We start from the raw sequence: 25,000 nt of genomic DNA, 5'->3' as shown, positions 1-25,000 counted from the left end.
GCACGCTCCACCACCTCATCATAAGTCACGCACTGAGCATGCTCTGTGACCTCATCGTAAGTCACGCACTGAGCATGCTCTGTGACCTCATCGTAAGTCACGCACTGAGCATGCTCCGTGACCTCATCGTACAGTAAGTCATGCGCTGAGTGGTCAGGTCAGTGGTCACTATTTGGGTGGGGAGCAGCTGGTGGACAATTGGAAGTCACAGCGAGTGGTCAGTGTTGGTTAGTGGACGCTGTTTGGGGGAAGAAGTGACTGGAGAATGCACTTAGCACCCTGGGGGTGGTGTGGGGGGGTGGGGGGTGTGTGTGTGTGTGAGGGGGTGTTGTGGGTTGGATAATTGTGAGGATTACAGGAGAGGCTGTAGGGGTGGTGTGTGTGTGTGTGTGTGTGTGTGTGTGTGTGTGTGTGTGTGTGTGTGTGTGTGTGGCCTGGATTACAGGGGAGGCCGTGGGCAGGATGGGTCAGCTGAAATATGGAGGGAAACACGACATCTGTGCAGCCAACTGTGCAGATCAGCCGCCAGAGCTGCAGTTTTATTGACATCACTGACATATTTACAGCATATGGGTGTGTGTGTGTGTGTGTGTGTGTGTGTGTGGCTGGGTGTGTGTGGCTGGGTGTGTGTGGAACCTGCAAATATCAGTGTTTGCAGAAGGCCTGTAAAGCATGTAGTTATCTTCTCAGGCCAGACCAGTGTCGGGGGTTTATAGAGCCAGAAGAAAGCTTAGTCCAGATTTGCCTCCTTCACAGCCTCTCCTCTCCTCTCCTCTCCTCTCCCCTCCTCTCCGCTCCTCTCCTCTCCTCTCCTCTCCTCTCCTCTCCTCTCCCCTCCTCTCCGCTCCTCTCCTCTCCTCTCCTCTCCTCTCCTCTCCTCTCCCCTCCCCTCCCCTCTTCTCTCTGCTCCTCTCCGCTCCTCTCCTCTCCTCACCTCTCCTCTCCTCTCCTCTCCTCTCCGCACCTCTCCTCTGTCCTTCCCTCGGAGCCTCAGTCTCAGCACTGTGAGCTGGTCAGGATGTGCTCATTGGGTCCTATTGTCTGGTCTTGTCTGTTTAGAGAGCAGAGTTTGGACTCTGAATACCTAATATAGCTGCAGGGTTTTTGCCCCATCTGGTTCTCCTTTTTAAACATCGAGGTCGGGGTGTTTCTGCCTATTGCTCTTGTCTTTCATCAGTTATTTTCTATGCTTCCTTCCTTCCTTCCCTCTCCTCCCTGCCTCTCTCTTTTGTCCCTCGTTATTTCTTCCCAGCTAACAGCGGTGTTTTAGGACTACAAATGCAGACTATTGGGCTGGAGGTTTGAGGTATTTCAAGTGTGTTGTTTAGTGACTAATCTCTTGGAGTCCTTGAACTTACTTACTTACTTTGCTAACAGAGGCACTTGTCTTGTGCATAAAGCATGCACATTACTGGCTGTGCAACAGTATAGATGAGACTCGTCAGCTTTGCGTTTGAACAACAACAATAAAAAGCATACCCCCCCCCCCCAGTTTTAGTCCATGGAAGGCCTTGTATGCTGCTTCAGCTTATTTTAACATGACATTCCTGAAGCATCATCGTGGTCAAATCTACTGGACGCACCTGGTGAAACACCTTTGCATTCGCTGACCTGAACATAAGGCGCAGACACCACCCTCAAAGCAACCTTGTAGATCACAGCACCAGGGCGAGGATGGAACACTAGCTCATGCATCTTGTCATCTCGGAGGGGAATGCACACGTAGTTAAGCCAACAGTGTAGCACTGGCCTAGTGCCAGCGTGCCCATAGATCAGGGCAGTGCCAGGGCAGTGCCAGGCTGTCATAACACACTCTGGGCAGCCCTCTCTCTCCGCTGCCTGTCTGCCCTGGTGACAGTGACAGTGATGGATGGCGCGGGTCTGGGAGCTTCCTGTGGCTGGTGGCGGCTCTACAGCCGTCGTCGTAGATACGAGTAGAGTCACTGTTTTGCATGCGTGTCACTTCCTGTGATTCCTCTGATGTGGAGTGTGTGGACACAGACACTGCCTGAGTTTGCACACTTTGTTTGCCTTTGTGTGTGTGTGTGTGTGTGTGTGTGTGCTTACAAGTCTGTCACCCTAGGGAGACTAATTCAGCTCTACCAGATAAAATCATTAGTTTTCTGTGTGTGTTTGTATTGGTGTGCCCTTTGTGTGCACTTGTTTTTGTTCTTTCGTGTGTGTGTGTGTGTGTGTGTGTGTGTGTGTGTGTGTGTGTGTGTGTGTTTGTGTGTGTGTGTGTGTGTGTGTGTGTGTGTGTGTGTGTGTGTGTGTGTGTGTGTGTGTGTGTGTGTGTGTGTGTGTGTGTGTGTGTGTGTGTGTGTGTGTGTGTGTGTGTGTGTGTGTGCGTGCTTTTGTTGTCATCATTCATCATCATTTGTTGAAGGCTCCGTTGCTCACTGACACTGATCTGTGTGTGTGATGAATCGGCGTTTCCATATGGGAGTGTAATTGGCGTTAATGGAAGTGATTCCTACCTCCACAGACACACACACACACACACACACACACACACTCCCCTGGGTGGGCCGTCCCGAGAGCACTGGGCCCCAATAATGGAGACCCAGTTAACATCATAGACGCCTGTTGCCACCGTAGAGAGTGGCGCCAGTTAACATCATAAAGGCCTGTTGGCACTGCTGAATGGCGCTGCTGAATGCCAATGAGATCAGGCAAATGATGGAGGTAAATGATTGACAGCCTCATCACTCTTCTCTCCCTCTAGGAACGTGTTCTGTCTCCACCCATGAGGAGGCGGGGCCTGGCATTTGTCTCCGCCTTCTCCACGGGCCTGCTCATCTTGTCCAATCTGATCTTCCTGGGCGGCAACCACGTGGGGAGAATCTTCTGGAAGAGGGTGTTTGTGCAAGGTGGGTTGTGCTTTCTTACACACACACACACACACACACACACACACCCTCACACACTCCCTCTCTCTCACTCTCTCTCTCTCTCTCTCTCTCTCTCTCTCTCTCTCTCTCTCTCTCTTCAAGGTGGGTTGTGTTTTAATGTGTCTTGCGATGTTCCCACTTAGTACATTTTGAGTTGATAATATCATCTCAGCCAGATGGTACACCTCTCTCTCTCTCTCTCTCTCTCTCTCTCTCTCTCTCTCCCTCTCTTTTTCTCTCTCTTTCTTTCACACACACACACACACACACACACTCTCTCTCTCACACACACAAACTGCTTTTGTCACAGCTGATGATGACTCACTCTACAATGGCACACAATGGCACTGAGTTGCTGTCCAAAAGAGCATGTTAATGATGCTGCAGGCTGCAATTGTTCCCTCTTGTTGAGATGAATGTCTGGTCTTGATGATGATCATGATATGAGAGGAGGTCTCATCAGTGTCTCATTCTCATTTAGATCTCATTTCAACTCCCTTACCCTCACTGGCAAAACCACTGCTCAAGTGGTCAAGTCAACAGAAACGACTGGGCGCTGTGTGAAGCATAAAAACAGAATGGAATGATTTGCCAATTTTAAAAAAAAACCTATGTATTTATTTTAGAACAGTGCAAAGAAAACATACCAGTTATGAAATGTTGTTTTTGGAAAATATACACATTTTGAATTTGACACGTGATGCAGAAAAGAGGAGCGATATTTAAATTATTCTACTAGCAAAGTGTTCTTAGACTTTTGGACTTTTTGCTGTTTTGTTGTCTTACAAAATGCCATGTAATGTCACGAAAACAAGTTGTGACTGTATGCTTAAGTGGAACAGTGAAGAGATTTAGGGATGCTGCCGTGCATCTTTAATTGTATTTGGCTAGGAGGAGCTGTGAGAAGAATCACTTAGTGCCTAGTGTGTGATTCATTTAGTGCTATGGTAATTGTCTGTGCGTTGGCTTAATGGGGAGATGATTCTAAGTGAAGGGCAGCTTCAGCACTATATAGCTGTTGCTCATCTATGCTGACTCACTGTGTTCACAGGGGATATTCTAAAACTTAGTGCTCTTATGTCTCAGACTGTCTCTGTGGCCATCACTAGCTCTTCTCACCTCCACATTACATTTACACACGTTTCTCCACAAGGCCCATTGTAGTGCCTCTAGGTGGACACTGGACTTCTGGCACATGCTGATATTGGCCATGATAAAGGAGCTCTCTTTTTTGTACTGATAACCCAGGACCAGTCATTAACCCGTACAGTCAGAGTTCACTTATAATGATGGTGAACTGTCCAATTTGCTATGAGTTGACTTCTCTCTCTCTTTCTGTCTCTCTATCTCTCTGTCCCTCTCACACTCACACACACACACACACACACACACACACACACACACACACACACATGCGTTTTCTGAAGAAGAGTAAGTGATGTAGAGAAGTGTTGTTTCTTGGGCTGTAAACAGAGGGACTGTGCTATATTTAGAAGCAGGTCTCTTTGACAAAAGGTCATCTATCTCCGCCAGAGCAAAACTCACTATTAACCCCCCACCCCCCAAGCACACAAACACACACACTCACACACTCATCATGTTTAACACTAAACTGTCCTAACTGCATCTGACATGAGTGAACATTTGTCTCAGAATCATTTTGATGACTGTTTTCCATTAGAGTGTCCTAACTGGACACAAGAGCCAGTGTGCTGTGTGATTCGGGACGGACGGCGCGTGGAGCGCATCTTGGGTTGTTCGCCCTGTTTCTCCTCCTGTCGCTCACGCTGCTGTGCCACACTGAACAAGAAACGTGACACACACACCCACACACACCCACACACAGTATACTCAATCACAATCACACACTGAGTCGTTATGAAACAATCCTATTTGATTGTTTGACGTCACAGTCAGTGATGGTCTCCAAGTTACTAGACAGGCCAGCTGTCTCACAGACTCCTGGAAAGCTGAAGAGTTTAAAGAGGTACTGTAGCTTAATGTATGCTATGCTTTACTCTTCCCCAGTAGCACATCAAGGTGGAGCACATGGTTGTACGTCATTATTTAGAGATGCTTTTGGGAATTTAACAAATATGTCACCTGCACTTTATTGTCATTCTGGGGGTAGTAGTGGTTAAAACATCAGTGTTTTTGAAAGGTAATCAATTGTCCTTCTAGAAATGAAAAGCAGTCAAAGCACTCACTGTGAGAGGGAAGTTGAGAGTTGAGAACCAAAGGGAGAAGAACTCTGCTTTTTCTTTCTTCTTTTCGGTTACCATGGTAGCCTGTCCAAGACTCACCAGGGCACTTCTGTGAGTGTCGGAGCTCTGTGACTTTTACCACCGGGTCTCTGCTGTCCTCTACTAACACCTCTCAGTCACAGCTCTGTGTGTGTGTGTGTGTGTGTGTGTGTGGGGGGGGGGGGGGGGGGGGTGTTGATCAACAGTCTGCCATCCTGAGTGAAATGATTAATAACACGATCAGCACTATCCTTGCTACAACCTGCAGCTAACGTAGCCAGGCAGCTAGAGCCCGACAGGCTGGGGGCATGTATAAGTATAAGTATAAGTATATATCCTTTTTTGATCCCGCGAGGGAAATTCGTTCTCTGCATTTAACCGAAGTAGTGAACACACATAGCACACAGTGAACGCAGAGTGAGGTGAATCACACACTAAACCAGAGCAGTGAGCTGCCTGCTCGGGGAGCAGTGAGGGGTTAGGTGCCTTGCTCAAGGGCACTTCAGCCGTGGACTGGTCGGGGTTCGAACCGGCAACCAATGTACATGGAGGCTCACAGACATGTCCCCAGAGAGAGGTGCTGTAGCTGCCTGGCGGCTGTAGCTGGTGAAGCTGATTGTTTTCGTTTTGTTTCGTAACAACAGTAAGAGTTTTGTCCTCGACAAAAAGAGGCATCTTTAGGACCCTACGTTCATGCAGTCACACACTGCCCAGGCACATTACGCAGGTCTTTGTAATGTTGTTGATGAATAGTTTTTAGAATGAGCTTAAAATCATTTCAATGTTATATGGTAATGTGAAGGACAGATCAATGCACCTGCCACTAGCCACACAATTTATGCACCATGTAAATGTGTAACCATGGCCTCCAGCTCTGGAGACAAATGAATGTTTGCCATGAGGTGTGTGTGTGTGTGTGTGTGTGTGTGTGGGGGGGGGGGGGGGGGGGGTTTGGGTTGTGTTATTATACAAATGATTTGTTTATTCAGTATAGCAAAGTCATTATTGTATACTTTAATCTATTATACACTAAGTACACCATTCACTACAAAGTGTTTGTGTGAGCATTATGTGTGTGTGTTTATGCATTGTAGGAATGGCAACATTTGATAACCAAGCAAATGATTTTATGTGTGTGTGTGTGTGTGTGACAGAAAGACAACTAGAGAGAGAGAAACAGAGAAAGAAAGAGAGAGAGAGAGAGTGTGTGTGTGTGTGTGTGTGTGTGTGTGTGTGTGCGTGCGTGCTGTAGTGAGCCCGTGTCCCTCCCTCTCCCCCAGTGTGTAGGAGTGATGGGATTGGCCGCGCTCATTTAGCTGTGACAGGCCCTCCAGTGCTGCTCTTATCACATCACAGCAGACAGACGGTGGGATGGAGCAGCAGCCTGGGGCATCTCCCTCAGCTCCCCATCCTCAGCCCCATCCCATCCCTTCACTCAGACCCAGACCCATCACCAGACCCATCCTCAGCTTCCCAATCCCTTCACTCAGACCCATCCCTAGCCCCATCCTCAGCCCCATCCTCAGCCCCATCCCCAGACCCATCCCCAGCCACATCTCCATCTCCATGCACTCCGCTTCAGCCCCAGCTCTCCTCTCATTCAACTCTCCTCTCTCCCTTCTTCTCCTCTACTCCCTCTCCTCCACTCCCCTCTCCCCTCCTCTCCCCCTCATCTCCTCTACTCCCCTTTTCTCCTCTTCTCCCCTCTCCCCTCCTCCCCCCTCGTCTCCTCTCTCCCCTCTCCTCTCTATGCTTCCGTCATCTTTCTCCTCTCCTCTCCTCTGCCCCCACTCCTCTCCTCTGTCATCATTTTTCCTGTCCTTTCCTCCTGCTCCTGTCTTTGCTCCTCTCTGCTCCCCTCTGCCCCTCCCCTACATCTCTCCTCTCCTCTCCTCTCCTCTCCTCTCCTCTGTCACATCTCATCCCCTTGGTCCCTTTTCTCCACCCCCTCTCCTCTACTCTATATGTGTGTTCCTCTGCCCTATCTCTTCCTCTCTCCTTTCTCCTCCCCTCTCTGTTCCTATCCCCTCTCCTCCTCTCCTGCCCCTTTTTCCTCTCTCCTCTTTTCCCCTCTCTGCTCCTCTGCCCTCTTTGTTCATTTCCTCCCCCTTCTCCTCTCGCCCAATCCTCTTCTCTCCTCTCTCCTCCTTTCTTCTATGCTCCTCTCTGCTTCTCTCCACCCCTCTCCTCTCCTCTCTCCTCCCCTCCTCTCTACTCCTCTCTGCTCTCTCCTCTCCCCTTTCTTCCTCTCCTCTCATCTCTCCTCCTCTCTCTTCTCCTCTCTGCTCCTCCTCTATCTTCTTCTCCACTCCTCTCTGGTCTCCTGTTCTGTACTGTCGATGCCTGCTATTCTAACAGTATTGTGAATCCTCAGCAGTGAAGACAGTCATTAGAGAGCATGGCGCTTTGCATGCCAGACGCCACTGTGCGTCTGTGTGCATTAGTGCAGTTGTAGTGCTATTTGGACCTTGTGTTCTTCAATGAAAGAGAGTTACTCTGCATTAGTGTCCATTAGTTAAAAGTGTGTTTATGTTAAAGGGATAATCCGGAGTGAAATGCACTTTAGATCAATTTTTCGGACTATTGGGAGTACATACGTTGAGTTGACACCAAAATCATGTAATTCGGATGTATTTTGAGAAAGTTCGAGTTCATGTCGGATAGAGAGTCCAGAATGAATTTAATCGAGTCAGTACCTTTCCGGAAATGTTAGTAAAGTGTTGTGGAAGCGTTGCGCAGCTGCCGCAGCGACATTTCCGGAAGGTACTGACTCGATTAAATTCATTCTGGACTCTCTATCCGACCACATAAAGACGTGGGGATACTTCGGTTTGGCTTTAGGGACCCTCTACTCACTACCACGTAAGTGTAGTGTTGTTTGGAACAGTAGAAGAGGTATAAAAATAGCGTTTTGTAGTGGCGAAAGGACCTGCCCCGGTCACTTACAGGCTAACGAGTTTTGTCTAAAAACGGTGAACTCGAACTTTCTCAAAATACATCCGAATGACATGATTTTGGTGTCAACTCAACGTATGTACTCCCAATAGTCCGAAAAATTGATCAAAAGTGCATTTCACTCCGGATTATCCCTTTAACTCAAGTGATGAGTCACTGTGTGTGTGTGTGTGTGTGTGTGTGTGTGTGTGTGTGTGTGTGTGTGTGTGTGTGTGTGTGTGTGTGTGTGTGTGTGTGTGTGTGTGTGTTTGTTTTTTGTATGTGGGCCATGTCAGGTGCATTTGTTAAGGTATCATTTAGGCCCATTTTGGTAATTTCTCTTTCTCTGAGTGTGTATGTGCGATTATGCGTAATGCCATATTCAGTCTGATTACATTTCATTAATTGGTGTGTGTGTGTGTGTGTGTGTGTGTGTGTGTGTGTGTGTGTGTGTGTGTGTGTGAGGATGGAAATGGTGATTAGCTGAAGTCAGGGACACTGTATACTTCTCGAGCAGACTACTCAAGTGGGCTACAGTAGATGCCAGTGTTTGTGTGTTAGGGCTCCTTTTTAACGGCAGCATTTGAACCTCCTTGTGGACCAGTTCAGACTCGAGGTCAAGTTCTCAAATGGCATTTGTTGTTGCATTATCTGACACGAGCACAGTGTTTCCCTTTTCTTCTTCTTTTGAGTCATGTGGAAACACACATACACACGCCTACACACAGTTCTTTCTTAATGTTTCTGTACTGTTGCTGTATGTGGGAGCATTTGACACACACACACACACACACACACACACACACACACACACACACACACACACACACACACACTCACTCCGTGCTCTGTGTCTTCTTATGGGGCGTGTAGGCATCTGAGAGGGTTAAGACATGCTTGAAAGCTCCGTTGTCATGGCGCCACACACAGGCTGAGTGTCCAGGAGAGGCTCACAAATGAACTGAAGGGCAATCAGCCTGATACACACCGTCCACACACCCCCTCCCTCACACACACAGATACACACACTGCCTGCTCCCTCACACACACAGATACACACACTGCCCTCTCCCTCACACACACAGATACACTGCCCTCTCCCTCAGACAACACAGATACACACACTGCCCTCTCCCTCACACACACACAGATACTGTACACACACTGCCCTCTCCCTCACACATACAGATACACACACTGCACTCTCAGATACACCCTGCTCCCCTCTCTCAGATACACACACTGCCCTCACTGCCTCGTCTTTCTCAGATGCACTTAGCTCCCACTCACCACTCCCCAAATCTCTTCCTATATGTCCACATTATCTCTTTCACTCACCTACTCACCTTCCTCCCTCTCTCTCCCTCTCTCTCTCTCTCTCTCCTTCACTCCTTTTTCCTCCTCCTTTCTTCATGTCTTAGTCATCTTTTAGCCACCTCTCTCTCTCCATGTTGTCCTCAATAAGTCTGTGCGCAGTGTGTCTTCTTGTGGTTCTCCTTGCCGTGGTTGTCCTTGGCATTTTGATTGCTGTGTTTTGTTTGTTGTGTTTTTTCACTCGTGTCCCCCTTGCCAGAGCTTGTGGTTAGAGTGATTGCAGTCAGGGCAGTAGAGAGGGTTTCAATCGTTTCATTTGCTCTTTTACCATTTCTCTCTTCTCCTTTTTGACTTTTTTACAGTTCGTTACACTGTCTCTCTCTTTCTCTCTCTCTTTCCTATCCCTCCCCCTCTCTCTCTTTCTCTCTCTCTTTCTTTCTCTCAGTTCAAGTGGGCTTTATTAGCATGACAAATATGTCTGCATTGCTAAAGTAGAACATTTAGACATACATTTACAGTACATGGCAAATATAAATGTATCCAAAATGAACAAACAAACGTGCGTGGGTGCGTGTGTGTGTGTGCATGCGTGTGCGTGTGTGTGTGTGTGTGCGTGTGTGTGTGTGCGTGTGTGTGCGCGTGCATGTGCATAAGTAGAAAAAATAAATATACATATATATATTAAATCACTGTCCCTTGCCTTATGCCATTCGTTGACATATTTGGCAGCAAGACCTGCTGTCTGTCCCTGCTGTCCAAGCAAGACTGCCACCATTTCCCGTTCCTCTAGATTTCGGAACCCCGGGACTAGGCCCGTAAGCCTGTCAAAGCACGACTCACGTATGGCGGCGTATTTCTCACAGTGAAGAAGACAGTGCCCCTCTGTCTCAACCTCACCTGTTATACAGTGACCACATAGTCTCTGCTCTCTTCGCAACCAGGATTTTCTATGTCTGCCTTTTTCTAAGGCTAGACTGTGGTCACTGAGTCTGTATTTGGTCCGGATCTGTCTCTGCTATATCTCTAACAGTAAAGAGATATTCATCCAATTGGTATTCAGATTTTATGGACCGGTAACATTCTAATTTGCTTTGGTTTTTTGTCTCCTTTTGCCAATGTTCCAGATATTTGTCTTTAGATTCTTGAATGATCATATTGGTGTTCAGTTTGAAAGCAGTGCTTGTCTGAGAGAAGTTATTAATGTCTGATAGGGGTAGATTAGTTAGTCTCAGTACAAGCTGACTCAGAGGACTCTTTTCTGATGGCCAATGGGAGTCTGCCTAGTTCTGCCCTGCATGCATTTGTTGGTGTTTTCTTTTGGATTTTTAAGATCAATCGGTAGAACTCTGCATGTAGGCTTTCTATAGGATGCTTGTCCCATCTAGTGCAGCTATGCTCACTGAGTGGACCCCATACCTCACTTCCATACAGCGTAATGGGCTGGATTACACAGTCAAATATTTTGCACCAAACTTTAATTGGTATGTTTATGTTCCAGAAGTTTCTTTTTATTGCATATAGTGCTCTGCGAGCCTTTTCTTTTAGTGCATTCACTGCCATGCTGAAACTCCCCGATGCAGTTATGATCAGGCCAAGGTAAGTGTAGTGCATCGTGTGATCTAGGGCGGTGCTGCCTCGATTGAAAGGGTATCTGTGTTCCTGACATCTGGGCTTCTTTTGGAATATCATAATATTTGTCTTTTTTAGATTTACTGTCAAGGCCCAGTGCTGACAGTATCTCTCTAGCAGGTCCAGGTGCTGCTGTAGTCCCTGTGCAGTGGGAGATATCAGCACCAGGTCATCTGCGTAGAGGAGGAATTTGATTTCTTTTTCATTTAGGGTAAGGCCAGGAGCTGTAGACTGTTCCAACTGCACCGCTAACTCATTGATATAGATATTGAACAGTGTTGGACTAAGGCTACAGCCCTGCCTCACCCCTCTTTTTTGGGAGAAGTATTCTGTAATTTTGTCGCCAATTTTCACAGCATTTCTGTTTTCAGAGTACACGTCCTTAACTAATTGGTAGACTTTACCCCCTACACCGCTTTGCAAAAGTTTACTTTGAGCTGTAGAGTGTATTGCATTGTCTTAATTCTGAGGAGTTTAGAGCATTTAAAACGTTTTCTGGGCTGTCCTGAGTCCATCTACAGTATATGTCCCATTGAGAGGGAATAGCTTACTGGACTCTGTTTTGATAGTGGAGTTTGCCGCCTGACAGTGAATGCTCTGAAGGAGTTGGGGTCCATGTCAGTAATTGCATAGTCAACTACATAGCTCCAAGAGCTGAATAATATGTGAACCTCCCTAAAGAGTCCCCTCTGATCCTGCCATTAAGCATATACAGACCTATGGCTCGACAAAGGTGCACTAACTCTTTGCCATTTTTATTCACAGTACAAGGCTGTTTCTCTGGGGTAGGGTTGGTGTGAAGTACAGGTTGTTTTGGCCAAACACATGGTTGTTACCACGAGGGTCTATATGGTCTATTTCACACCCAGTCCTGGCATTTAGGTCCCCACATATCAGCACATTTCCTTGGGCCTGGAAATGGCTGATGTCAGTGTAGAGGTTGCTCATGTATTCCTCCTCATAATAGGGAGATTCGATTGGTGGGATGGAAATGGCACATATGTATCGTTTGTTGATATACCAGTGCTCTTTTTTCATTTTAGCCAACAGTGTGATTTCCCTACTTGAATGATGGAGAGGTGATTTGTAAAATTTTCCTTGTACCACACCAATATTCCCCTAGCCTAGAGTTTCTGCCATGACGTATGCCATTGAGTTTGAGCGAGGGGATTAAAATTTCATTGTATCCCTTAGGACAGTGTGTTGGTGTCTCGGTGCAACACCATGTTTCAAAAGAGGTATCTCTCTCTTTCTTTCTTTCTTTCTCTATCTCTTTCTCTCTCTCTCTCTCTCGGCACCTGTTTTATCCCTTGATCTATTAGAGAGCTTGTTTTCCTCAAGATGCCATCTTTGATAAACCTCAGATCTTATGGTTTGCACCAGTGGAATGGAGAAGGTGTCAGAGGGACAAAGACAAAATCAGCATGTGATGTGCAGACATTATTTTCTTCAGTTTCTTCATTAAACACCCTTAACCCTCTTTCATTAGCTCCTGGGTCAGATTTCATTTCAAATAGCTGTTGAAGTGATTAAAAGCTCCATATCTGCGCCTCCTTCATAACTGCACTGCTAACGGTGAACTCCACACAAAACAAGATGGACACTGATAACATGCAGTGATTTAATTGGCAAAGGCGAGCTGGCTTCCCTTCCTACAGTGATGGCTGTACATAGCCTTATGTTATTGGTGGATCATTCCTATTTTTGCTTAATGCTGCCGATTTCCGTTGTGATAACAGGAGTGTAATACTGTGTTGGAGCATATATGAAACCCACATAAGATACAGGATGGACCTAGAGAGAGAGAGAGAGAGAGAGAGAGAGAGAGAGAGAGAGAGGTGACAGTGCAGCACAGTTGGACAAATTGTTGGACATAACAGGGAAGATATGGCTTCTCTTGGCCCTCAGGAGGAACAAAACAGGGAAGATATGGCTTCTCTTGGCCTTCGGGAGGAAAAAACACGGCTGTGAACCCTGGACATGGACATGCACCCCCCCCCCCCCTTTCAATGCCACACAGAACGCTAGTAAGAGATCCCAAATCCTGGCTTAGTGTTTCTGACAGCACTGAAACCCCCCCTCATCTAGCACACACACACACACACACACTCTGCTCCTGATCCTGCTGGGTGGGTGTAAATAGGCCGGCGAGATGGCTCCTATACGCAGTGATGGTGGCCTGGAGAGGACATTCCTCATTAGAATATTCCCATATGCATTATGTATTTCCATGCGTTGCATGTACTCAGCTATTCCGTTGGAAATGGAGTTGGGCCAATGAGGGGCGGCGCTGGGCAGGCACTTGTTTTAATTGGCTTCAGATCAATGCTCCTAAATCATGCATGTGCTCTAATCCTGCTGACGGGAGCACGCTGCCGCATTTAGGATGCCGCCGACACACTGCACTGGAGGGGCTGGGGCTGCATATGGAGTCACTGCAATCAGGAGTGGACAGACGGACCACACGCACGCACATACACACACACACACACACACACACACACACACACACACACACACACACACACACACACACACACACACACAGTGAGGAGGACTGAGGGACAGAGAAACCGTGCGCAGACACACACACACACACACACACACACACACACACACACACACACACACACACACACACACACACTGATCCAAGATGGGAAAGGGGATAAGACTGTGTTTGAGTTTGTGATGAGGTATTAAAGATTATTGGTGAAACTCTCAAACACAGAGACACACACACACACACCCATAGGCATTCTGTAAGTGGCTTTTATGAGTTTGCTGTATCTCTGGAGGCTGCTCATATCTGGCTCAGTATTTATTTAGGGGGTATATATGTTTAGCGGCGGTTGCCGTGGAGATAAGGACCTGGTCAGTGGCCCCCGATAAACATGGCCGCCGCTAATGCTCATTACGCCAGCAAGGAATCTAATCACAGCTTTTTGTGTGCAATAACCATTATACGTCGCTTAGACACCCCATAATACTAACGAGCCCTCATCCCAGCGCACTCAGGGAGGGGGCTACTGCTATTAGGCCTGCAGAGTGGACAGACCAGAAATGACTCATTTAGGGTGCCGATTAGAACTGACCCCTCGCAAAGTGCTGGACAGGAGTTCACACAGGAAGTAAACTAGCGACCGCTCCAAATTGCTCACTAGCGCAGCTCGCCCGGCTCTTGCCCTTGTAGAAATGGAGGAGGTGTTTCATAAGTGCAGCATGTGGCAGGGCAGAAGAGGATAGTTAGGCCCGTCAACCTCCATGTGTTGTCCCCCACCACCATACCCTTCAACTGACCCTGGAGGACACACACTGACCCTGAAGGACATGGGAGTGGGGGAGACATGGAGGTTTTGAGGGGAAGGTTCTCTGTTGTAATTTGGGGGTACATGAGGGGTTCAAGCGAAGATGTCATCATCAGAGCGTGTGCACGTGTAACGGATGCCAGTAGCTACAGTAGCTTGGCTGTGCCTGTGCGTGTGGAACGTTGGTAAAGCTCACTCCCCGACGCCTCAAGAGTGCTGCTGGCATGAAAGCTAGTAGCCTGGACTTTTAGCTGGATTGTCAGCACGCTCCACTCCCGATCTGCTGTTTTGCTGGTCGAGTCTGGCCGTGTGCAGGGCTGTACTACGCTGGTTCAACACAACGCAGCATGTGGATGCTCCTGTAGCCTCCAACCACACAGACTAGGCTACATCTACACAACAGATACAAGGTCACCAACTGTGCATTAAGTCAAATAAGCTGTACCTCCAACCACACAGACTAGGCTACAACTACACAACAAACACAAGGTCACCAACTGTGCATAAAGTCGAATAAGCTATACAATACCTCCAACCACACAGACTACAGTCATTTCCTGTGTATTAGCTGCATTGTGTGTACGCTGTAGCCTGACTAAAGGACAGAAGCCTACACACGCACACACACACACACACACACACACAGCTCCAGCTGTGTCTCAACGCTTCCCTTGATTTGAAGGACTCATTCACAATAACTTTTTTCTGTCTGTCAGTGGGTCTGTCTGTATCTTGGTTGGAACTGCATGATTATCACAGTCGCAATCGTAATCGTAATCGTAATCACCATATGGACCAACGCAATTACCCAATCACAAAAGCTACAAATAATCATGCACAGCTCATTTTGTCACATTTCTGACTCTTAGATTCATGTCATCCTCATTGAGTGCGCCACTTGTGGGTGGTACTGTATGGCTGTGTGTAGTATGTGAGGGCCACAAGAATTCTGATTGGTGAGCTGCACAGTGGGTTGGGGGTGCTGTGCTTCGTGTGCACTGGGCATGCTCACTAGTGAGGTGTGGGAGATACTAAAGACACATTTGGAATATTGAACTTAATTGATTTATCGACATTGAAAAATCATATCGCAAATGGCAACCACAGCTGGACATTGTCCCCAAATGGTGCAGCCGTGCTCTCTGTCTGTCTCTCTGTCTGTGGGTCTGTCTGCCTGCCTGCTGGATCCTTCCCGTACCTTACACACTGTAATCTTCTGGAGCCAGATAAGCTGAAGTGCTGTCCAGCCCTGGGCAGTGTGGGTCAGGATCCGTCTGCTTCTGTTTGAGCCCAGGTCACTCACGGGACACATCAGTGTGGTTGTGTGCCATCTGATAAGAGATGTTCTGGAACAGTCCGGTCAGGATGGGCATTGATTTATCCCCCAAATGGACCAGTCGGGTCTCCGCTAGCCCGAGGCTGGAAGTGTCCTCTGGACTGGACAAGCCGCAGTTACGGCCTGTGGTGTTGATTTCTCTCTAGAAGTCTGCTTTTGTGTGTGTGTGTGTGTGTTTTTTTTTAGCATTATCCACACACACAGTCATCCACGGGGGAGTAGTTTGTTTGCATAATCTGTTTACCAGTCACACTGAGCCGATCATCAACCCATCCAGTCCTCACATTCATATCTACACTCTGTCACACACACACACGCACACGCACGCACGCATGCACGCACGCACGTACACACACACACACACACACAGTCATGCACGGGGGAGTAGTTTGAATAATCTGTTTACCAGGCAGACATACAGACTCCGTGTGAGTGTGTGTGATTTTGCATAACCCTTATTCTGTGTGTGTGTGTGTGTGTGTGTGTGTGTGTGTGTGTGTGTGTGCAGGGTGGTCCAACATGGCCATCCCCATGCTGGGCTTCCTGTACTGTTTCGCTCAGGTGGGACTGGAGTGGGACCGCAAGGCCCGGTGACATCACTCCCATCATGCACTGCATCACACTCACCTCACGTCCCAGTGACCAGACTGGACTGGGACCCCCAGGCCCGGTGATATCGGACTTCACAAACGTCACAGGCTTCACACGCAGACGTCACGCAGTCATCACCGTAACAACCACCCGCTCCTCCGCAGTATGGAGCAGGAAGTCTATTTTTAAACCAGACTCTTTGATATGTATGAATTCCATATGCTTGTCTTGCCTTTTATGTACATGAAAGTACCCACCCCCCCCCCCCCCCTCCCCCCTCCCCCCCCCCCGCCTGCTCCTCTGTCATGCCAATTGCATATTAGATGATGATGAAAATGATGTCTGTATATGTGTGTGTATTCATGACTGATTTGGAGTCAGATTTTCTTCCCTCACACACACACACACACACACACACTTTGCCTCCCTTTTCTGTGCGTTTCCAGGGAACTGACTGTTCTGTCACTTCTGTCTGATTAGCGTCCAGGTTAGCCTCACCTGTTGGGCTGCCCTCCCAATCCACTCTCACACACACACACACACACACACACACACACACTCCTCTGTTTGATTAGCGTCCAGGTTAGCCTCGCCTGTTGGGCTAGGCTCCCAATCCTCCTGTCCATCTCTCTCTGTCAGGGCGCTAGCGGTGCGAGGGATCTGTGACAGTAATCTGATTAGGAGCCGGCTCGGAGCCCAAATCCCCCCTCATTAGGGAGACTTAGACGTGGGCAGGTGGCGCAAAGCCCGCCGCAAAGAATACACCTTCAGTCTTAACACACTTTAAATAGCTTATGATAAGAACACAACCCTATTAGCCCACCAGGATTAGCTATATCAAAATCATTTCATCATGCGTAATGGAACCCTTCGTTAGGCACCTTGTTTACAAAGTACATTTATGTCTTTGTCTTCATCATTTTCTTATATTTCTTATTTTTGGACCAGAATTATTTCATGGACTGCAACATCCTTGCCTGTCAACCTACTGTACAGCTGCCTTTTCTCACCCCCTCCCCTAAACACACACACACCTTTATCTCCATATCTTTGTATTTAGGACAGTACTGTTTTGATTTCCAGGAATGGTGTACTGTACTTGAACTTCCTGTCCATCTATTTTCTTTCTTCTTCTTCAAAAAAAAAAATCCATATATGAACACTCCTTCAAGTCTCTCTTCCTCACTCACTCTGTCTCTCTCTCTCTCCTCTCTCTCTTTCTTCATACCAATCACAGCAAGAGCAACAGAGGGCCTGTGTATAAAATATTTTATTATTATAAATAACATTTTACATTTCTTTACAAATCCTCCTCTTTGTGCTTGCAGAAGTTAAAATATCCATCCATCCACAGGAGATGCGTACAGCATTACTACAATAACATGTGCATAAACCTCAAAAGTGTCTTTCTCCATATAACAATATTAATAACAATAATTTACTCTGTCCTCTGTCTTTCAGTAAATGACATTCCAAATATATTACATATGTACTTACATACAGTACTTAGTGCTACCAGGCAGCTGACGCACAGCTGACCATAAAAATAGTTGCCCGTACAGTAGAAGGGCTGTGGGTGCTGATCATGCGGGTGGAGCGAGTGGGGTGGGGGTGGGGTCATGTGACACGGTGGGGTGGGGTGGTGGAGAGGTGTGGGGCGGGGGTGTCACAGACGAGGTCAGACAGACGTATACACTCATAATAGGATGGGCACATGCAGGGATGGGAACTCTGTGTGTCTGTCTCTAATGCTGCCTCTTTCCATGCCTCATTCAGATCAAAATGGCAACAAAAATATACTTTAATACAGTGGAACAAATGCCTCCTGTGGCCCGACTGATATCACATCGATTTGCAAAAGTCTGTCTCAGCAAGTGCTGCTCCTCCTGCAGTAGAGCTCTCCCTGTCTCTGCGTGAGTTGGAGCGCACATGCAACAACGTACCACTGGATTCTCTTACTCATCTCTGCCGCTCGATTGTATCGCCATGGCGCTGACAGATGTGCTGTGTCCTCTGGATGAGTGACAGATGACACAGCAGTCTGCCACTGATGCACACAGTGACACGGCGACAGTCTCCTCAGCAACACAGCATCACCCTGTCTCTCCCCCCTCCTCTGTATCCTGTGTACTCTCTCTCTCTCTCTCTCTCTCACCCTCTCTCTGTATCTGTCACCCTCTATCTCTCCCTCACACAAAACATCAGGATCGATGCATTTCCCTTTTCTAGTACATTACACGAGTAAGGTGTAGACAATGAGCTGTAAAGTTTCATAAAAATAGATGTATATGTATTTATATATTTATATATTTTTTACGTTCAGTTCGGTCAGGCCATGGTAAATATGACATTATAGGGGTCACTTGAAGAGTGTGGCAGAGAGTATAATCATGTTCTGGGTTGCGTTATTGCTTCATGGCTCTTCATAAGCATCAGCGCGCCACGTTCATACCGCTATGGGATTAGCATGATGGGGTTAGCATCAGCGCGCCACATTCACGCCGCTATGGGATTAGCATGGTGGGGTTAGCATGAACGCACCACATTCACGCTGCTATGGGGTTAGCATGACTGAGTTGGCATGAGCGAGTCACATTCGCACCGATATGGAGTTAGAATGACGGGCCCGCGCCCAGGCAACATTCATATGTCACGGCTTACATAGGAATCAAGGTGGGAGATGAGAGAAGAGCACAGAGAAGGCCTATTTACAGTAGCACTTCCTTAGCATTTAGGACGTTGTGATTGTACAGAGATGAACTTTGACCTTTTACCTTTGACCTCAACTTTGGCTCGTGCCATAAGTTATTGTACCATACTGACCTTTAATGCCATTTGCCAGTCATTTGTGTTTCATACTTTGAAAATGTCAGTGTCCTGCTGAACTATAAATTATGCATTGGATAATGATAAGGCTGCCTTTTTATTCATGACACTATTTTTGATTCAGTTTGTACTAAATTATATCGCATGGGCATTCGTTTACTGAGAGGATTATCTCAGAAATAAATGTAAAGGTTATTTTTCATAATAAACGTCTGCATGGTCATTATTTCAGTTAGTGTCTACTGTCACACACACACACACACACACACACACACTGAGCTCTTTTCACACTGAACTGATGTAAAGATAATAGGTTTGGATTAAAATCATATGCATTTAAGATTGAACAGGCAGCACTTTACAAGAAGAGAAGCACTGAATAGGAACTATCTGCAGGAGATGTAAACCAGTCCTCCCTTTCCCGTCACATGGGGACCTGTGGAGATGTGGACAAGGCTGAATGGGCAGCAATTTAGAAGAACTCAAGGACTGTGGCTCAAACCGCATACTACTGTGAGTACACTGCTAGTGTGCCCACTTTTCAATGTAGTGTTGATTGATTTCAATGTACTATTGTCCCAGTATCAGCAGCACTATACTTAATGTGACAAATGTCTTTTATTTTGCCAGAGAGGTGACTTGATTGAAGTGCAGCATACTACTAACAAGAGTGCACACTTGTTCCACATCACCAATGAACAGAACAGCCATCCTGTTTCAGCAAGAGAATAACCAACTGTGCACACGGTTCAATACTTTCTATCTCTGAGTTGCCACAGTATGAAATGTTTTTAGCTTTCTGTCTCTGAGATGCCAGTATGAAATGTTTTTAGCTTTCTATCTCTGAGATGCCACAGTATGAATATGGTTTTCCACTGGGCTGTGTCTTCCAGGTGGTTAGCCTTGGTGAGCCATAGACCTCAAACTTCAGAGATCTATCTCTATGCAGCTGGCATCCACCTAGCAACAACCTAGGACATCCATTAAGGGTTCTAGAACCGAAGACACCTCGGAGGCTTTGTCCATGTTGTTACCTGGACACTGTCCACTGAAGCCTTTCGACGGCCATTCAGAGGGGTCAGGAGGAGCGGTGCAGGTGATTTGTCTGAGCTATTGTGCTTCTCGTCAGTAAAACGCTGCCTATGGTGCCTTTACACTGTGTGTCCTGCAGTCCGGCTGATAAAGCCTGCGGGCTAACACACACTTACACTCACTTACTCTAACACACACACACACACACACACACACACATACACAGTCGGACACTGAGAGAGACACACACACAGATACACATACTCTCTCTCTCTCTCTCTCTCTCTCTCTCTCGCACACAAACACAAAGACACACACTGCTTTCTTCTCTCAACACAGTTGGTTCTGCTAGACAAAAGCGTGTGTGTGTGTGTGCTGCAGACTTGATAATGAACCTCAGGAGTTGTGACCCAATCCCTGATAGGTGTCGTTCACCACAGCAACTCCCGCTGACCAATAACCACCAACCACAGCCACACAGTGACCTCCAGTATTGCACAAGGCTCAGTATTCACTAGCTTAAAACACCAGGAGCTTCTAGAACAGTCCATTTCAGTTGGACTAGAGAGCATAACGTAGGCCTAATGACACAGCAAGCTACAGCAGATTTACTCTCACTAAACAACTAAAGAACTTGGTATTGGACTGGTGTGCCGCTACTGTGTGCACTGCTAATTAGGATACTGAGGAGCGAGCCGCTCTCTGACTCCAGTTTAAATATATTAGCTCGTGACCAGTGACGGTACAGTGAGGTTCTCTGCAGACACGTGCGATTGAGAACTTGTGAACGTGAAATGCAGTGAAGGTCGTGTGTGTCGTGAGACAGACAAGGACGAGTTAAACACAACAACAACAACAAAAAAGGGAGTGAGACAAACGAAGGACTGGAGCTCCTCAAAAGCTCATTCTAAACATGAGCGCCTTAATGTGAAGCTAGCAGCAAGGCCACGTGGGTAATGACATGCACATGATAATGGGTCTCCGCTGGGTCATGCTAATGTGAAGATTATGTACGTCGTCAGTGTCGTCGTTTGTCGTGCGTTTCTCGTCGTTGTTGCTGTTGTTCTTCTTCTTCTGGAAGACCCTGCCACAAGCTGGGAACGGCCCTCTGTGGCTTCCTGTACAGTTTCCAAGTGAGCGTCCGGCATCCGTGACCGAGCCAGCGCTCAGTGTCAGCGTTTTCCTCCTTCACGCTGGACGCACAGTGACGGGAGGAGCAGTTAGTGCAAAAAGACGCCAGGGTAGTCCTGCTCCTTACAGAACAGCTCCCTCAAAAGACATCTTTATCAGTGATATGTCTGTGTGCAATAGTCTCTGTGGTGTGTGTGTGTGTGTGTGTGTGTGTATGAGGTCACATCACCCACAGACAAAAAGAGGAGGGACGAAGTGAACAATCACATTATTTCAAGCCACTGCGTCGTCTCATTGGAGAAAGTGAAACTGAATCCAGAGCCATAATGGTACGTCCAGCCGCCTACACCAAACCTTCAGACAGGATCAGTTCTCAGAGATGACCTGAAGCATACGGTCACTGTTCTACATCAATCAATCAGTCCTTCTCAGCTCCGATGAGCAGCTTCAAGAGTTCTCAGTGATGATGATGAGGATGAGTATGATGATGAAGATGAATATGAAGATGATGATGATGATGATGATGGATATCATCGAGGCTGTCTGTGATAAGGCTCTGTGTACATCTGAACACATGAAGTAGATAGATAGGGATCTGACTCAATCTCGTGGGGAGAAGTGCTCAGCTCAGATTGAAAGGGGTGGGTGGGCATAAGCAGAGGGTGGATGGGGGGGGGGGGGCTGGATAGGGGTTTGTTTCCATGACGACTGTCACTCACAGTGCCCTGAGGCTAAAACGTCACCACCACTGCCACTTTCCCCATCGCCTCCTCTCTACTCTCTCCAGACGCGCACACACACACACACACACACACACACACACACACACACGTCACCATCACTGCCACTTTTCCCATCGCCCCCGCTCTACTCTCTCCAGAGGCACCCAGGGGAATTCTGCCACACTGTGGTCAGAGAGTGTTGGGAGTGTGTGTGTCCATGGGTCACACACACACACACGTGTCCCCATCTCACACACTCTTAAGGGTGTCAATGTCTCTCCATCTGTGTCTTGTGCACGTAAATAGATATTGAGTCTGTCCTTCTCTTGAGAAACATGTTGAATGTCTCCCTGAAGAATACTCTGGTTGTCTCAGGCAAACACACACTCTCACACACACTCTCACACACACACACACACACAAACACACATACATACACTGGCCTGTCAAGTGTGCGTGTGTCTCCAGCAACACAACAAAGGTGCCTCTCTCATCTCGTTTGTCTCCAAATAGACAACATCTCTCGGTCGCGTCGGTCACCAAAAACAAAAAACAGCCTCCAAAAGGCGCCCGGTAGTTCGCCAAACCGCGTCCCAAAAACAGCGGCCCCCGCTCAGCTGAAGATGTCCTCCTTGTCGGAGTCGGGCGTGGCGGGGCGGGAGATGCGGAAGAGCGGCGTGGGGGAGGTGGGGGTGGGGGTGTGGCTGGAGGCGGGGCTGTGGGCAGCGCTGGGCGCGGGGCTCTTGTGGTGGCGCAGCAGGCGCAGCACCTCTGCCACCTGGCTCTCCAGCGCCAGCATGCGGCTGCCCAGCGCCGCCAGCTCCTCCTTCAGCTCGGCGCGCAGCTCCAGCAGCGAGGCCTGCAGGCTGTGCTCGGGGATGGGCGCGATGTGGGACGAGGGCAGCGGCGAGGGCGTGCCGGCCGGCGTGTGCCCGATGACCACCGACGGGATGAGCGACCCCTGCAGCGGGCTGCGGTCGCCGGGGGAACGGGCCTCGCCCTCGTCCAGCCGCAGGTCGCTCTTGGTGATGCCGCTGTCGCACGAGTCCGTCTTCTTCAGGCCGCTCTCCTCCGGCACCCCCGAGCCCTTCCCCCGCTCGGGCAGCGTCTCCATGGACTCCGCCTTGGACACTTTGCCCCAGCCGCCGCCGCCGCCGCCGCCGCTGCCGCCGCTGTCCGGCTTGGGCGCCATGCTCTCGCGGAAGCGGCCCCAGCCGCGCGCCCGAGGCTCCGACTTGGCCGACGTCCCGGCGATGCCGCCGCCGCCGAGCGACGGGGCTTGAAGCCGCGCTCGATCGGACGGACCGGGCGTCGGCCCGGGGGCGGAGTTACAGGGGACGGGCGTGGCGGGGCTCTCCGTCACCGTGACGATGCTGGTGCTGGCGATGACGTCGTGCAGCACCACGGCCTGGTGGGCGGAGCCCGGGAGTCCGAGCGCGTGCCCGAGGTGGACCGGCGCTGGCCCGTGGCCCTTCTCCAGGTCGTGGTCGTTGGCGGGGAAGGTCTCGGCCGCCAGGCGAGCCTCCTTCTGCTGGCGGAAGCGCTGGAAGAGGCGGCGCACGGGGTGGTCGGGCGGGAGGTTGAGGGGCGCCTCGTTCTTCCTCCGCAGACGCTCCTCTTCCTCGCGCTTCACGTCGCTGATCTTGCGGAACACGATCTAAACACAAACACACACACACACACACACGACTGATATGTTAGAACACACACATATTCACCTCTTACACAGACAAACTGCACTCAGACGCTGCATATTGCATTCCGAATTACACAGACTACTTACAATGTCTATCTCACACACATACACATACACAGACACACACACACACATGCACAAACACAACAGTTGTACAAAATCAGATTTCCCCCCAAAACAAAAGCTGATCCTAAATTTAATTTCTTGAATATTATATACACACACACATGTGTCTTACAGGCACTCTACAGACCAGCCACAAACACACATAGACACACACACACACACACACACACACAGCTGGCACACAGCTGGCAGGCATACCCCATCTTACAGGCACACACACACACTCTACAGGCCATCCGCAAACACACACACACACACACACACACACACACCATCTTACAGACAAACACACACACACACACACCCCATCTTACAGACAAACACATAGACCCCCTGCACTGTAATAAACTCTGCTTGTATTACGTAAGTGCGGCTAAGAGGACATCTCCCACAAAACAAGAACCCCAAGTGGACTGTCCTCCCTGTCGCACCCAGAATCAAACTCGTCCCTGAGAAAATGAAAACTAAAAATTTGATCCTGAGCTTAAATTCATGAATATTGCACAGTACCGCACCAAGGCTAGGCCCACTCACTTTGTTTAATTTTTTTGTACAAAATCTGTTCCCAGACGTCTGACCATTCTGTCTAGCGGGACGAGTTTGTTCGGCGGTGAGAGCTACCGATGAATAATTAAGGCCACTTCCTCAATCAGCAGCATCCTGCCAGGACGGCTGATGACTTGTGACGGCTGCTTTGATCTCATTCTTTATTCATCCTGGCGCGTTCATTATACATGAGCACAAGTCTTTTATTGAGCAATTCTCCCAAAGTTCTTCTGATACCGACGCCTGATGAAATAGCCTTGACCTTACCCAGCACCGGTGCAGCAGTGTTGGACTGTTCCCATCACTGCATGGAGTCTGAAGTAAAACCGTGCTTACTTAAAAGTTTCCAACTTCACACAGCCAAAGCATTGTTGACGCAGATGGCTGACCTTGCAGAAGTGTGTTGTGGGCACGGTGTTACATATCTCTACTACATCTCAAGGATACGAAGCCAAACGGAGGGGTTTGTATCTTGAGATGTAGAATAGTATCGTATCTATCTTCGCAAGAAGTCTTATTGTGCGCATTTGAGTGAGTATATGCTAGTCCATATCTGCCCTCATGAATATGTAACCTGCAGTGTGTTGAACCACCCCAGCCCTGCACACGAACCCCCAAACAGCAGCACCTCAGATCAGGAGGGGAGCGTGCTGACAATCCAGCTAAAAGTCCAGG

At 48.4% G+C, this 25,000-nt stretch overlaps 2 protein-coding genes across 3 annotated transcripts in view; one reads left to right on the top strand and one right to left on the bottom strand.

Moving 5' to 3' along the window:
* hhat (hedgehog acyltransferase) overlaps positions 1-16,472 on the top strand; it is a 74,174-nt gene extending 57,702 nt beyond the window's left edge. For both annotated transcript variants that reach the window (XM_062519717.1, XM_062519716.1), the window contains 2 exons: positions 2,726-2,870; positions 16,164-16,472. In XM_062519717.1, coding sequence (XP_062375701.1) covers positions 2,726-2,870; positions 16,164-16,249 — 231 coding nt within the window. In that variant the 3' untranslated portion in view covers positions 16,250-16,472. The remainder of the gene's footprint in view (positions 1-2,725; positions 2,871-16,163) is intronic.
* A 6,098-nt stretch (positions 16,473-22,570) lies between these two features.
* The window catches only part of kcnh1a (potassium voltage-gated channel, subfamily H (eag-related), member 1a), a 91,365-nt gene continuing 88,935 nt past the window's right edge, over positions 22,571-25,000 (bottom strand). Inside the window, exon 11 of the mRNA XM_062519198.1 lies at positions 22,571-23,614. Coding sequence (XP_062375182.1) covers positions 22,571-23,614 — 1,044 coding nt within the window. The remainder of the gene's footprint in view (positions 23,615-25,000) is intronic.

The sequence above is a fragment of the Sardina pilchardus genome, chromosome 18 (assembly GCF_963854185.1).
Source record: "Sardina pilchardus chromosome 18, fSarPil1.1, whole genome shotgun sequence".
Lineage (NCBI taxonomy): Eukaryota > Metazoa > Chordata > Actinopteri > Clupeiformes > Clupeidae > Sardina > Sardina pilchardus.
Note: the sequence above shows the minus strand (reverse complement) of the source record. Positions and strands in the feature narration are given on the sequence as shown.